This window comes from Sciurus carolinensis, chromosome 4 (genome assembly GCF_902686445.1).
Source record: "Sciurus carolinensis chromosome 4, mSciCar1.2, whole genome shotgun sequence".
NCBI classification, from domain to species: domain Eukaryota; kingdom Metazoa; phylum Chordata; class Mammalia; order Rodentia; family Sciuridae; genus Sciurus; species Sciurus carolinensis.
The window spans coordinates 128,514,885-128,532,012 of record NC_062216.1 but is presented as its reverse complement, the minus strand read 5'-3'; the positions used below and the strand labels follow the sequence as shown (position 1 = coordinate 128,532,012).

The following is a 17,128-nucleotide window of genomic DNA, read 5'->3' as shown; positions in this document are numbered from 1 at the left end:
ACACACTGTTTTGATTACTGTAATTTTGTAGTAAGTCCCTGAAATCAGGAAGTGTGAATCTACCAGTTTTGTTCTTTTGCTAGATTGCTTTGGCTATCTGGAGTACCCTGGGATTTCATATGACTTTCAGGATGGGCTTTTTAGTTCTGCAAAAAGATGTGATCAGGACTATTAATTTTTTTTTAAAGGTATTGGGGATTGAACACAGTGATGCTTAACCACTGAGCGACATCCCCAGTCCTTTTTATTTTTTATTTTGAGACAAACAGGTCTCACTAAATTGCTGAGGAAAGCTTTGAACTTGTAATTCTGCTGCCTCAGCCTCCTGAGATGGGATTACATGTGTGCCCCACCATGCCCAGCTGTCATCAGGTTTTTCTTTTTCTTTTTTTTTTTTTGAAGGGGTTGGGTAGGGTTTACTGGGCATTGAACTCAGGGGCACTAGACCCACTGACCACATCCCCAGCCCTTTTGTGTATTTTATTTAGAGATAGGGTCTCACTGAGTTACTTAGGGCCTTGCTAAATTGTGGAGGCTGGCTTTGAACTTGCAATTCTCCTGTCTCAGCTTCCCTAGCTGCTGGGGTTATAGGCGTGTAACTGGCCCAGGTCAAGTATTTTGTGGACCGTTTCTCTACTGAAATGTTTTTCTCCTGATTAGAATGGGATTACAGGTTTGGGAAAAACAAAAGAGATAAAGCACCATTTCCATCATACTATATACCTTGAAATAAGTCTATAAACATGACTTCTCATGGCTGATAACTCTGATCATCTGAGGTAGTGTTTGTTACATTTTTCCCTGTGAAATTACTCCTGCCCACTCTCCTTTTCCATAATGTGCTCTGTGGATGTATTTGTCTTACAATAAGACATTAAGTCCACACTTTAAGGAGTGGGAGGTACATTTCACCTTAATGAAGTCAGACTACTGACAAATTATTTCGAGTTCTTCTGCATAGGAAATTTGTCTCCTCCCCATTTATTTATTTGATCATTTACTTATGTTAGTATGGACCCATGAATATTTATTTTAAATTCTGGGTTATATTCAGTGCTATTTTACACTTTACTTATTTTCTTGTTCAAATTATTTCAATTGTGGGTACTGGGAGCTCTTTCATTTGGCTCCTATGTTTCTTCAACATACTCCCATTATTGTGGGAGATTTTTTTGGCTCCCACAGGATGCTCTGAGCTGATCTTATAAATTTCTTGACCCAGTTCTAGAATCAGCCATTTTCCCAAGGAATCCTGGTTCCTTTCAACGAAGAATGGCTTTAGAAATGAAGACCTAGATTGTAAGTAATCTTTTGTTAATTGCTTCTAACAAGGGTATCATTGCTTCTAGGAAGGGCCTCTGTTTTTAACTGAATTTATTTAACTTTTCTTGGAAAATGAATAAGAAAATATAGACATAAATTCAAAGACTAATTACATGGAACTGCAAAATGAATGCAATTGTTGATAGGGTATTTATCATCACATTTTAATAGCTGTATTCTGAAAACAATCCAAAAATATAAGGGGAACTAAGTTTTAATATAAAATTAAAACATTCCCTTTTTTTTGGAAAAAGGAAAAAGCAACAAATGTATAATGTCAGGAATAAAAAACAAATATAGTTTCTGTAGGTCACAAAGCAGCTCGCCAACTTTTCAGTCTTAGGACTCTAACACACTTAAAAATTACTTAAAACCAAGCAAAAAAAGCATGCCTCTTAATCCCAGCAACTTGGGAGGCTAAGGCAGGAGGCAGGAGGATGACAAATTCCAGGCCAGCCTCAACAACTTGGTGAGACTCTCTCAAAATTAAAAAAAAAAAAAAAGAGCCAGGTGCAGAGATGCACACCTATCATTCCAACAATTTGGGAGGTCGAGGTGGGAGAATTGCCAAGTTCAGGGCCAGGGTGTAGCTCAGAGGTAAAGTACTCCTGATTATTAATTAATTAATGAAATTTTAAAGAGTGCTGCAGATGTAGTTTGGTGGTAAGTGCTCCTGCGTTCTATCCCAAGTATGTGCCCCCTTCCCCTAAAATGAAAGTCTAGCCCAGCTGGCTTTATAGATGAATTCTGTCAAACATGTAAAAGAAAAAAGTTTAAACAAAGTATTCTGAAGGAGAATCCTTCTTTCCCTGGCATAATCAGCATAACTTTGATACTAAATCCCAAAGGACTAGCAAAGCACAATGAAGTTACATACTCATCTCTTTTGTGATAATTCATGAAAAAAATCTTAAACTGTTAGAGAACTGAGTGAGTCCAATAACATATAAAAGGGGTAATGCCTCATCCCTTGTTGTAGTCATACCAGGAATCAAAGGTTGGCTTAATAGTAGCAAAATCAAAGTTAATTGTTCACATTAGCAGACTAAATGGAAGAAATATTCCAATGTTATTAACAGACTCAAAGAAAATAACATTTTCAGGGGTTTCTCTCAATAGAAAAAGTAGAACTATAAGCTGTGTTCAGATATTCAAGTAAGACAGTTTCCCAGTTTCAAGCTGCTATGCTTACAGAAGGGAAGACCTCTCTTAAATGGCAAAGGTTGCTCCCCGTAACACTGCCTCCAAAAGGAAAAAGAAAAAAAGAAAAAAAAAAATGGGTCAAGAGTCCTAACCAAGCTTTCTTATATTTCATATTAAATATAGTCATACTTGGTGTGCCATCACACATTTGTTCTGACAGCTTACCAGCAGTCTTTTAACAATCAATTTTGTAAGACAATGATAGCCTACAATACTGCTCCCCAACCTACCACCACTTACCAATATCACCTGCATTAAAGGAGAGATGAATGGCACATTTAAAAAAAAATCTTATTCAGAATACCCGTGTATAATTAACCTGTTCCTACTTTGTTACTACCCGTGAAAGGGTTCTCTACCACTATTGTTTCCACTAGGACAGATATTAAGGAAGCTCAGTAGATTCTATTTTACTCCAATTTAAAACAGACCTGAAGTCAATTGGTTAAAGCAGGAAATTCAAACACACAGAGGTTGAGAGTATACGCAAAGTGGTAGAGTTCATGCTTAACTTAAGAGACCCAGGGTCCAATTACGAGCATGTATGCATAAATAAACAAATAAATAAAAAACATTATTTGATTTTAGGATAAACATATAAAAAGTAATAAATTAATCAAGCTTATGAGTAAAGTTTTCCTTTTTAAAATGAGAGAACCCACTAATTGGAATTCTGAGTTATATTTCTTAGATAAACCCTACCTAAAATGTATATCATTTCAAATGGATCAAGAATCCACTTCTGGCAATATGGCAGGTAAGTTACCCAAACTGGCTCTAATAGACTGCTCAATCTATGGTGCTACTTAAGAGAAAATTAAGAAAAAAGAAAAAAAAAATTTACTTCCTAATTTAGCACAAATGTAAAAACCTATGGAGGGTAGCTTTTGACTTAAAGGTGACTTCACATCACTGCTTTAAAACACAAAAACTGGGAGGTGGGGTTGTGGCTCAGTGGCAGAGCACTTGCCTAGTATGCGTGAGGTACTGGGTTCAAATCTCAGCATATATAAATAAATAAAATAGAGGTCCATCAACAACTAAAAAAATATTTTTAAGAAATGCAGGAGAAAGGCTATATATTCTGAGACTTCCTTACATATAGCTGCAAAATCCAAAGGGCTACACCTGCAAAATATACCTGAAGGAGCAATAAACCTCCTTTGCAGGAGGTGACAGCAAGCAAACTAGCCTGCTTTACCTTGGTGCTGGTAGAAAAAAGAAAAATATCTGAGAATTTATAACTACAAGCAAGGTGTAAAATGAGTTTATGGAATAGGAAGAAGATGAAAAGGGGTAAAGAACATGGAAATAAACTATATATCTTATTAGTGAGTTATAGAAGGAGAAATAGAAACAATAAGCATCATTATTCAAGATCTTTCCAGTTATTCAGACATTATCATTATCCTCACCTGCACGAAGCTTGAAGAAACCCAAGTGAGATTACAAAATAATATTAATATTAACAACAACAATAATGAAATGAGAAAAAAAGAACACCTTAATACAATATAATACTGTAGAACACTAAAGAGGGGATAGCTCTGAAACAACAAAATAAAAGAGAGATTACTTACAAAGGAAGGGCAATTAAAACTTCAAAAGCAACATAGGCAAAGGACTGGAAAAAGTCAGTGCATATACCTATAGTCCCAGTTTCTCAGGAGGCTCAGATGGAAGTATCATAAGTTCAATGCCAGCCGGGACGACTTAACAGAACCCGATCTCAAAATAAAAATGAGCCAGATGTGCTGGTGGTGGCAACCATAAATGGTGGCACACACCTATAATCCCAGTGATTTGGGAGGCTAAAACTGGAAGATCACAAGTCCAAAACCAGCCTCATCCACTTAGTGAGACCCTCAGTAATTTAGCAAGACCCTGTCTCAAATAAAAAGGACTGAGGATGTGGCTCCATGGTAAAGTGCCCCTGGATTCAATCCCTAGAACTGGAAGAAAAAAAAAAAGAAAGAAAAGAAAAGAAAAGGAAAGGAAAAAGGCAGGAAAGCAAGCAAATAAATTTTAAGAAACTAAAAGGGGCTGAGGAAGCCAGGCACAGTGGTGCACACCCATAATCCCGGCAACTCAGTAGGCTGAGGAAGGAGGATCGTTAAGTTCAAAGTCAGCCATGTCAACCAAGTGATTCTCTAAAAGTAGCTTAGCAAGATCCTGTCTCAAATAAAAAGGACTGGAGATGTAGCTCAGTGGTAAAGTCTCTTTTTCACCAAAAGATCTTCACTAAAGGAAATTTTAAAGCATGTAGTTCAGGTAGAAAACAAAATAATCATGGAAGTAAAGGAAATCTAAAAAGATACAGTGAGCCAAGAAAACAGTCAAGTGGTAAAATAAATTAAAAAGAAATTTTTTTTGGCAGTATTAGGGATTGAACCGAAGGGTCTCAAGAATGCCTAACAAGTGCTCTACCACAGAGCTACATCTCCAGGTAAAGTAGGCAAATAAATTTAAGCAAAGATTGATTACTTAAAACAACCATTTGTCTAGAATTTTCAATGTATGCAGAAGAGGAATATGCTAAAATTAAGATTATAGACAGTAGTGTTACTTGTTGGAAGAAGGACAATCAAAGCATTCTAAGTTACTTTATTATTCAGGAATAGGTTAAAGTCACTGAATAATTTATTTAGACTTTTCCTAAGAAAAGTATACATGTTAAAAATAACTAGTATAACCACTAAAAGAATTATAAATGTATTAACTTGATAAACAAATTAACACTGGTAAGATACTGGAAGATGGAATGGGGAAAAAAAACATGCACACAAAAAAGCATGAACACTGTGAATTCAATAAAGAATGGTAAGAGGGCTGGGACGTAGATCAGTGGGAGAGCACTTACCTAGCAGGTGGGAAGTCCTAGGTTTGATTCCCAGCACTGGGGGGAAAATGAAAACAATAGGAGGTAGGAAAAGTAGAACAAATAGGCAACAGAAAGGGACAGAAATAAATCTAAATCTATCAGTTACCACTATTGAAAGAAATTCCAGTTAAAAAATAAAGAAGGGCATTCAGAACAAAAACAAGATTGGATGTGGTGGTGCACACCTGTAAACCCACTTGGGAGGCTGAGGCAGAAGGACCAGAAGTTCAAATCCAGTCTCAGCATTTAAGGAGGTTCTAAAGGGGGATGTGGCTCACTGGTTAAATACCCCTGGGTTCAATCCCTGGTACAAAAAAAAAAAATTTAAAAAGAAAAGAAAGAAACAGAATGAAAAATACTATTCCAAAAGAAAGCCAGAATGACTATATTAATCCAAGAAAACAGTAACAATAACAAAAACAACATAAAAAACCATAAGGCTAAAAATACTTTTAGAGCATCTTTTCATAATGATAAAATGTTCAACAATAAATAAAAGTTCCAAACTGTTTTGTTATTGTGTTATAATTTTGTTTTGTTATTCATATGCTTAATAACATAGACTGAAAAATATATCAAGTAAAAATTAACACATCTATAAGGAGAAACTTCCAAGACTACATTCCTGTTAAGAAACATCAACCTATCTTTCTCAAAAGTGAAACTGACAGAGCAGTCCATTCCCAAAATAAAATCAAAACTAAATCCAAACAAAAGGCAAACATAAGATTTTAATAAAACCACCAACAAGGTCATGGATATACATGCAATATCATCCTTAATAATGGAGAATTTACGTTCTTTCCACACACATGGAACATTTAAGAAAACAAGTCATAAGCTAGGTCTTCAGGTTAGTCTCTACAAATTATGACATAGTCTCTGATAATAAAAAAATAATTGGAAAGTGTTACAAAACTTTATACTTAAAAAGTGTATTTGTTTATTTCTGTGGTGCTGGGGATATAACCTAGGTCCTTGAGTATGCTAAGCAAGCACTCTACCACTAAGTTACATCCATAGTCCCAAAAGTTACATCTTTTGAAATTAAAATGCTCCTACTCCTAAATAACTCATGGGATAAAAAAGGACTATTGTAAAATGAACAAACCCAAGACTATCATGTATCCAAACTTGTGGGGAGGCAACTAAAATGGCACTGAAAGGCAATTTTAAATCCAATTTAAAAGTTTTTAAAATAGGGAAAAAAACCCTAAAAAATCTGAGATAGTAGAAATAATAAACAACAATAGAAATCAAAAGAATGGAAAACAATAGAGATGATTGACAGAGTGAAAAATTCACTCTTGAGGGATGCAGTGGCGCATACCTATAATACCAGTTTCTTAGGAGGCTGAGGCAGGTCACAAGTTCAAAGCCAGCCTCAGCAATTTAGCAAGACGCTGTCTCCAAATATATAAAAAAAAGGTAAAAAGGGCTGGTCATGTGGCTCAGTGTTTAAGTGCTCCTGGGTTCAATCTCTGGTACAAAAAACAAAAACAAAACAAAAAACAAACAAACAAAAAAACTACTCTTTGAATCACAACAATAAATGAGGCAGGGTATGAGGCTCAGTGGTAGAGTGCTTGCTCAGCATGTGTGTGAGGCTCTGGATTTCTTTTTTTTTTTTTTTTTTTTTTTTTTTTTTTGGCAGTGCTGGGGATTGAACCCAGGGTCTTGTGCTTGCAAGGCAGGCACTCTACCAACTGAGCTATCTCCCCAGCCCGAGGCTCTGGATTTGATACCCAGCATCACAAAAGAAAAAAAAAAAGAAAAAAAGAAAAGAATCAAAAAGTATAAAAAAGACCTCCAGAAAAACTAATTGTAAAAATTTAATAAGAATGAACATGAAACATCATTACAGATATTACAGAGATTCAACTGATAAAAGAAAGAGGACAATACTTAATACAAAGCTACCATCATCAAGCATCAAGTCATCAAGTGTGGTACTGGCAAAAGGAGAGATGTCCATCCAGAGAGTCCACATATAAACCCAACTGATTTTCAACAAGGATGCCAAAAAATTCAATGTGAAAAGAGCAATCTCTTCAACAACTAATGCTAGGACAAATGAATTTCCATATGCAAAATAACGAAGTACAGTCCCTATTTTATACTAAACACTAAAATTAACTCAAATTGGGTTAATGAATTAAGGTAGGCATTAAAATTATAAAGCTCTTTGAAACAGTATGGGAAGAAAGCATCATGAAAATTGATTTGGATTTGGCAATAATGTCTTGTATCTAACACTCAGTAACAATAAAAATAATAACCTGATGCAGCTGAAAAGAAGTTTAACATTCCAAAGCAATTCAAAATCACAATGATAATTATGTGTGTGTATCTATCTATCTATATATATATATATAGAGAGAGAGAGAGAGAAAGAGAGAGAGAAAATGTGTGTGTATCCCTATTTTATTTTGAGATAGGGTCTTGCTAAGTTGACAGAGCTGGCCTTGAACCTGTGATTCTCCTGCCTCCTGAACAGCTGGGATTATAGGCATATGACACTGAATCTGGCAAAAATATCATAATTAATGGTGAAATATGAAACAATTTCCTCTGAGGTCAGCAACACGATATGAAACAAAACTGAATACCTACAGATGTCTGAGACAGTAGTAATGGTCTGAGGTAGACAAACAGACCAAGAGTATACTCAAAAGAGTACAGAAACAAAACTATCCATATATAAAACTTCATTTATGATACAGGGAGCAGATCAGAGAGGAAATGAAGGTCTATTTCAATAAAAAACTACTAGGAGCCAGGTGCAGTAGCAAATGCCTGTAATCCCAGAGGCTCGAGAGGCTGAGACAGGAGGATCTTGAGTTCAAAGCCTGCCTCAGCAATTTAGCAAGGCTCCAAGCAACTCAGTGAGACCCTGTCTCTAAAATACAAAACAGGGCTATGGATATGGCTACTGGGATAACCAATTATTCATGTGAAAAAGTGAAGTTGTATTACTTGTCTCTCACTCTCAAAATAAGCATCAATTACTAGGAGATTTAAGTACTGAATATGAAAGGTAAAATAAAAGTTTTTAATGGCCAATGCAAGGGGTAATATCTTTATAATTTGTGGTTAGGAAAAGATGTTTTATGATTAAACTATAAAGAAAAAACTGATACATTTAAGTATATTAAAATTAAGGACTCCTGAGAGGTAAATATATAAACTTACTACATACTTTACTGTGTTCAGGGAAAGGGGACAGGTTATAGTTGAATACCATCAAAGGTTACCATGAAGTCTAAAGGAGAAACGTCAAATAACCAACTGAATTTAAAGATCAAATTATTTTAATTCTTTTAATGCTCTTCCATATTTTATACTAATAAAATTAATCAAGTAGGAATCTTGTCAAAGCAAGATTATCTGAAAAAATAACATGATGCTAATGCAGGGTTGTCACTATTTCAACTACTTCATATCTTAAATACTACACATTTGTGCCTGCATTTAATAAGATCAACAAATCATTGTAGGAATTTGAAACAAACAAACAAACAAAAGCACATAGTTCATTAAGTGTTTACATCAATGTCTGCGTCTACACCTTACTTCAAGTATTAGTAATGATGCCCACAGTCAAATCCCTATAGTGTCTCAGGTAAGTGGGATGTTAGTTTTGCCTTTCCCACTATCATTGGATCATTAGGTTTTAACCAAATGGGTTACTCATTTGTCAAATGTAATGCTAGAACCTTTTTGGATGCTTCAGGGAAGAAACAATGTATTAAGATCACCCTAGATGGATGTGGTAGCTTTTTTTTAAATTTTTTAATATTTTTAATTGTAGATGGACACAATACCTTTATTTATTTTATTTTTATGTGGTGCTGAAGATCAAATTCAATGCTTCACATGCTGAGCTACAACTCCAGCCTAGGATGTGGTGCTTTTTGACTAAGTCCTAGCTGGGGAGACTGAGGCAGGAGGATGATTTGAGCCCAGGAATTCAAGGCCAACCTAGGTAACATAGTGAGATCCTGTTTCTTAGAAATTGATAAAAAAAAAAAATTTTTTTTTTAAATAAAAGGTAAGAGCTCCCTTGGAAAAAGTAGTAATTTCTTTAAAAAATAAATGGAGCAAGTAGATAACATATTTTTAGGACTTTCTAAATAATTATGAAATTACGTGCCAAAGAAATACAAAAAACACATCATTGACTTGGGGAAGTATTGACACTGTATTATTTATTACTGAAAAGGTTGAGTTCAAAAACCAACATTTATCCCAAGATAAACACATTTTTTAAAAAACAATCAATGTACACATGTCATGAAATCATATAAATTTATTCCCATTTCACCCAGCACCAAGGTGCCCTCCCTTCACTCTAAACACACACATACATATAAGTAGGACATTTTTCTTCTAAACCGTAAGCATCTGGCTCATGTGAAAACAGAATGATTTGAAACACACACAAGCTCCAGCATTCAGACTTGTAGTTTCGACATGCTGCCCACACAGTACTTTGTGAGCATGTGATTAGGAGTAATGATGCACAATCACACCACATTCTTTCCCTCAGCTCACACATCAAGAACTTGCCCTCTCAGCTGCATTCTTCTGCAAACAGCCACAGTCACCTTAGCAACCCTGTGCTCCTAATATGGACAGCTGGTCCATTTAAAGTCAGTTCTTCTTGGCAGGGAAACTGCTTGTTCTCCAAATTGGGGGAGAGAGGAGAGCTTTTCCTTTCAATACACATTACAGGGGTTGATTTAACTTGATCAGCACTTTTGTTCTGGGGTAGCAATTTGTGTGGAGTTTCAACCTATTCCGAGGTTTTTTTTTTTTTTTTTTTTTTTGGGGGGGGGAATTTATGTTTTTGTTTTGTTTTAATCTAATAGCAAGTAGCTTAAAAAAATAATCAAACCAGCTCATATGGAACTCTAAGAGAAGAACATGAAATAAAAAGGAACCTAAAATAATTATATATTTTTAAAAACTATAATATTCCACATTTTTGTGAATAAAATTCAACTTCAGTTAAACTGAATGGTTATATCTGACATCTTAATATATAATGAGAAATTGCAGACAGTAGACCTGTGTCTTAATTTCATAGCCTATTTTTTAAATATCAAAAACACTGCTAGGAGGGGAGTAAAGGGAGAGAAAGGGGTAAGGGGGTAAGAATGACAGTAAAATGAATCAGACATTATTACTCTATGTGCATATATAGATTACATTAATTACCTGACCTGTGTAACTCTACATCATGTATAACCAGAAGAATGAGACGATATACTTCATTTATGTAAGATGTGTCAAAATGCATTCTATCATGTATAATTAATTAGAACAAATTTAAAATTAAAATAAAAGACAATTCAGATGATAAAAAACAAAAACCAAAAACAAACACCCATTGCTAGGGGCTAGGGATGTATGCATACACCCTGTGTTCCATCCCCACCACAACAAAATAAAGTAATTAAATTAAAAGCTAAACATCAAAGTCCCATGCTCCAGGGCCTTAAGCAGTCTTTCTGCCACTCTTTTATTCCACCACCTGCATGTGAAATTTCTCACAATCTTTCCACAGGTTCACATGAAACTAAGTGGTTAGCATATCTGAAGACCCAGAATGGACCTAGGATAACAATGAACTACTTACTCATAACCAATTTTGATCTCTGCTTGTATCTGGAACTGAACCCAATTAAGCCTTTCTGGATAAAATATATCGGTTTATAATCCAGTATACCTGATTTTCACAATACAACCAAATAATTTTGGGAGAAGGAATTGCTATACGCAGAAATACATGAGATAAAAATCGCTCATTCCATTACGATGAAGGGATTTAAATTTCAGATGCATCAAAACTAAACACCTAGCTGCGTGCAGTGGCATACACCTGTAATTCCAGTGGCTCGGGAGGCTGAGTCAGGAGGACCCCAAGTTCAAAGCCAGTCTTAGCAACTCAGTAAGATCCTAAGCAACCCAGGGAGAGACCCTGTTTCAAAATAAAAATAAAAAGAGCTGGGGATAGGGCTCAATGGTTGCACATCCCTAGGTTCAATCCTCAGTACCAAAAAAAAAAAAAAAAAAACCCAAAACACAAACAAAAAAACACCCCCCAAAATTAAACCCCTAAACCTCTAATATTTAAGGAAAGTAAACTAAACTAAAAATATCTAAATTTATGATAGTCACTCTAAATTGAAAATATTCACAGAATACTTTTCTATATAACACAGTTAAAGCAAACCAATATAAAATAAATAAATGCTGCTTTAGTGAATCTTAAGATTAAAGGACTACCACATACATTATTCATTGCTTTCATTTTTGTTTTAAGTTGTGTTTTTTAAACTTCTCAGGCTATGAGATTCTTCCTGGTTGGAAACACTTCTCTTAAGACTAAACTAGTAATTACATTTTCTATATATAGCAAAGTATCAGCTGATAGAGTGGCAGTATGGGTTAGTAAAAAGAACCTAAAGTCAATTCTACAGTTGTTTTCCTTATCTCTAAAATGTAAATACTATCTATTTTGATAATATAACAAAGTGAAAATAATAAAATTATTTTGCCATACAAGACTCAAAAATTAAAGACACTGGAGAAAGGGACCGTGTTACTTGATATCTAACTCTCTAAATTGTTATTTTTTTTAAATACATATTTTGTTAGTTGTAGATAGACACAATACCTTTGCTTTATTTATTTATTTTTATGTGGTGCTGAGGATCAAACCCAGTGCCTCACATGTGGTAGGCAAACTTCTACCACTGAGCCACAACCTCTGTCCCTAAATTGTTATATTTTTTTAAAGGGTAGAAGTATTCAAGGAAACATGGACTATGAAATCAGTAACAACTTCAAGAGTTTCTGGTCTTTCCACCAAATATTTTATAAAAATATAAACATAAATATTTCTTTCAAAAAGCCTCAATCTTGACTTTATGTGAATTCCCTTCCTGCTATTGTTTCAATGTGTTCCCTCCAACATTCAGATATCCAAATAATGGTCAATGTGATGGTATTATGAGGTAGTTAAGTCTTTAAGAGGTGTTTAGGCCCAGACATGGTAGCAAGTAACTGTAATCCAAATATTTGGAGGTTGAAGCAGGAGGACTGAGTTCTAGGCCAGCCTAAGCAGCAAAACCAAGACCCTGTCTCAAAACAAAACAAAACAAAACAGAAAGTGGCAAGAAAAAATAATAATAATTAAAAAAAAAAAAAAAAAAAAAACAGTGGCAAGAGAGCATAAGGGCTTCTCCCTTGTGAATAGGATTAAGGCCCTTAACAAGGGGGTTTCATATAGCCCTTTCACCTTCTACCAAATACATAGCATTCCTCTTTTCTGGAGAACACAGTCCTCACCAGAGAACAAAACCTGCCAGCAACTTGATCTTGGAATTCCCAGCCTCCAGACTGAGAAATTTCTATTCTTTATGAATTACCCACTGTAGTATTTTTGTCACAGCATCATAAATAGACTAAGACACTTCCCCTTTTCCATTCCACTATGAATCAATTCCATATGTCTTCCTAGACCCCAGAACTAAGTGCCCCAATACCTTCCTTCCACACCAAGAAATTATCCTAACAAGGTACCTTCAATTTATTCCACTAATGGCAGTCACTCTTGGATCTGATCACTGCTGTCATTATTTCCTGCTTAATGTTAAGAAGGATACCATCCTCTCACAAGAGCTCCTCCCTCTATCTTCTTTTAACTGCTATGGGGAATACCATCACCATGAACTTAGGAGCTTAGTTATTAGGATCATGCTAAATTGCAGTATCCATTCTGCCAATTTCTAGTTAAAAAATCAGAGAGAAATTGCTACTCCTGATATTGTACTACAATAGATGAAACTTTTTCTGCATCCTACATTTAGAACCTTGCATTTGTACTGGTAAGTATCAGTTTTTACTCTATGTTTGATTGAGCAATTAAAGTGTATAGAATGTGGCTTTATTTCAAGGAAGTAGTAGGAAAATAAGATTAATGTTCACATGCAATACAATGTAGAAACTAATTAGTGACAGATAATGGGAAGGTTTCATATTACTGGTATTACATTTCAACTACTAAGTTTTTGCAGGTTAACACTGTTTATAGAAGAAATATACAGTTTTGTTACGCTCCACCATTCTTTTTTTTTTTTTTTTTCTTTTCCTCTTCTGGTATTGAAGATTTAACCCAGGGATGCTTAATCATTGAACTACATCCCTGGTCCTTTTTATTTTGAGACAGAGTCTCACCTAGTTGCTGAGGGTCTCGTTAAATTTCTGAGGCTGACTTAGAACTTGTGATCCTCCCACCTCAGCCTCCTGAGTTGCTAGGATTACAGGCATGCCCCACAATGCCAGGGTCCATCATCCTTTGCTTTGACTATTCTTATAAGTTTTCAATAGGCAGATCTTCTAAACAGATGTCTATATTTCTTCCTCTACACATTCACCACATCTAACTCACATTATTTAACTTTAATACAAAGATATAAGCACAAACTGGCCCTTTTTTAAATGCCCATTTTAGATGCCTTATACTTTTAAGGAAGTTTACATTTAACATTTTCATAAACATAATCTGGAATACAATGTAGCAGTTTGACAAAACAAACTTGATGAACACTCAGCAACAAGGCCAGATTTGGGGGAAGAGTGGAACAGGATTCAAGAATAAGATATAATATATAATATATCCCTTTCACATGTTAAAATATGGCTCAGAATATAATTCAGTGATAAAACTCTAGCCAAGCATGCACAAGGCCCTGTGTTCAATCCCTAGTACTAGAAAAAAGGAGAAAGGGAAGGAGGGAAAAGAAATGTAAGTAGGTTAAATCATTTCATTCGAAGGTTTTGTTAAGGTCAGCTAGAGTACTTTATGCTCTGAGTTCCTTAAGTTATATTAGGCATGGTTTAGGGTGACAGTCTATCTTTTATATAAATTTCAATACAGGCACAAAATGTGGTGGACATGTGTGCAATTCCAGTAACTCAGGAGGCTGAAGCAAAATGATCACAAATTAAAGACCATTCTTAACCATTTAGCAAGACCCTGTCTCAAAAATAAAATAAAAAGGGCCAGAGACATAGCTCCAGGGTAAAGCACCTCTGGGTTTGATCCCCAGTACCACAAACTGGTGGTGGTGATGATCATGATATATATACATACACACATATAAAAGAACACAAATAAAATAATATACATAAAAATATTAAAAGGTCATATATATCAGAAATACACTTAAAAGGAAATAAAAGAACAGTCCTTTAATGAACCAACGACGACAGGTGTGACACAAATTAAGCAACAGTCTTAGTACTCCTATAACCTGATATTAAAAACATTACATCAGAATCTTCCTCGTTCATAAGTTACTCAGAAATTTAAACAAAATTATGTAAAATATACTATGTGATGTAAAATTTACCATCTCAACCATTTTTAAAAGTGTATGCATAATTAACATTTTTCAAATATTACCACTGTCCCTTTAATACCTAGCTCTCTAGCAGAATGATACTATACAAAGGTGAACAATTTTCCCTTGAAAATTTCTACCCTAAAAATAAAAATTTAGCGGGATGCATGCCTGATATCCCAGCTGTGCAGAAGGATCACAGGTTTGAAGCCACAATGGGTTGGCTGTAAGCCAGTGAGACCATGTCTCAAAATAAAAAATAAAAAGAACTGGGATGTGGCTCAGTGGTTCAGTGCCCTTGGGCTCAATCCCTGGCACCAAAAACTAAAATAAAATTATAAAAACATCTAGATGCTTATAAAAATAAATATTTAACAAACACTTTACAAGAAAACCCTAAGAGTACCAGACATTATGATTCATCATCATGGTGTATCATGCATTCTATTAATGTAAAAGATTTAAATTTCATTTGCCAAAAGAACAATGATAGAGATGTAATAGTAAGTTCACTGAGATTAAAGTTTTTAAAATTTGTTTTGCTTTAAGCACAGTGGTACAGGAAAAGAAGGTTCTATATTTCTCCTGAAGCACTGCCTCACCACCTTTGAGAAATGAAGATCAAACAATGCTGCACAAGGGTTCTAGGACCTTCTCCTTTCAACTCTTAGAAGTAAAGAAAAATAGGGAAGAGGAATTTCACAAGAAACTGGAAAAGAAAAAATCTTAGTGATCTGCTCTCCCTTCAGCTAGTGGGTCCCTTTACTTTAATCCTTTATTTCCAAACCAGCATAAAAATTGACCCAATTAACTAAAGCAGTTTCAAAAATGGAGAAAAAGATGTATCCGTGAGTACATGCGCCACTCAGATCATGTGATGAGAAAAAAGTGAATACCTAATAAGAAAGAGTTACAATCTCAAAAATTCATTATAAAAGCATTTTTAATTAACAGGCTAAGTTAATCTACAGTGATCATTACTATCTATCCCAAGAAGTTCCTGAGAAAATTTAATCAAAGTAAGTTCTTAAACGTGCCAAACACTTGATTTCAAGTTCTTGGACACAAGGCAAACAAATCAATAAGATTTTATGAAATAATCACTTAACATTTTATCCTTCAGAAATCTAAAGGACAGTATAAATTAAGTATGACTTAAAATCCACTAAAAAGGTAAGCATTTAAAGGAATTTTTTAAACATACAGCTGGGCATAGTGGCACATGCCTATAATTCCGTGGCTTGAGACATTAAGGCAGGAAAGATCAAAGCCAGCCACAGCAAAAGTGAGGCGCTAATAAGCAACTCAGTGAGACTCTGACTCTAAATAAAATACAAAATAGGGCTGGGAAAGTAGCTCAGTGGTTGAGTGCCCTGAGTTCAATCCCCAGTACCCCAAAAATAAAAATACACATTGGAAGTTAATCTTTACAATCAATCTAACAGGAAGCATCCATATTTTAAATATAGTAGTTATACAATTTCCATAAATGAGAACATAGCTAAACTTAAATCTCCTTCAATTTAAAGCCAAGAGAATTTTATGAGACCTCTCTTTCCCCAAAGTCATTTAGGTAGTATGCACTGAGTAAAAGATGAAAGAGCTTCAACAGAACTTTTATTCCTAAGAGGAATAAATCTACTCTTAGGTTCTAGGAATAAGCACAGTATTTGAGTTTCAGAGGTGACCACTTTTATCATACCCTTCTAATTCTTACATCAAACAAGAGGACAGTATCTTATTAACAAATTCTGAGGGAATAAAAGAGAGAATAATAAATTTATGCAAATAGCAATCAAAAAGATATGAAATAATTATGGGAAATAGCATATAAAATCAAGAGCTATTAAGCCTATATACAACTACATTTGGTTCATAATTATATGAACAATTTCTTACCTTGTGGAATTCTCTTCTGAGGAAAACAGATACAATTTTGTTCCTAAAACAATTTCAGGTAAAAAAGTTGAGATGTTAGTTTCAAAATAGTCTCTTCTAATTGAAGTTACAAAATGTTAATATGGTACATTCAGAGTATTTTGACTCAAAACTACATAAGCTTGAAATAGTAGATCTCTAATAACAAAAGTATATTTAAATAAAATACTTATTATAAATGTCTTTTTTTAACCTCACTTTTAAAAAACTTTTTATTTGTAATTATTTTTATTATTACAAAAACACAATTCCACTGACAACATCAAATCATTTGCTGAGTACATAATGATTTGTGGTACATTTTCATATTATAAAGCATCAGCAATCATGTATTACTTATTACTCTCTCCAGGACTTGATATTCTAAAGG

At 34.6% G+C, this 17,128-nt stretch overlaps 1 protein-coding gene across 1 annotated transcript in view; it reads right to left on the bottom strand.

The window, feature by feature from the left end:
- The window catches only part of Frs2 (fibroblast growth factor receptor substrate 2), a 102,391-nt gene that overhangs the window by 24,959 nt on the left and 60,304 nt on the right, over positions 1 to 17,128 (bottom strand). Inside the window, 1 exon segment of the mRNA XM_047549594.1 lies at positions 16,720 to 16,762. Within this exon segment, the coding sequence (XP_047405550.1) occupies positions 16,720 to 16,762 (43 nt within the window).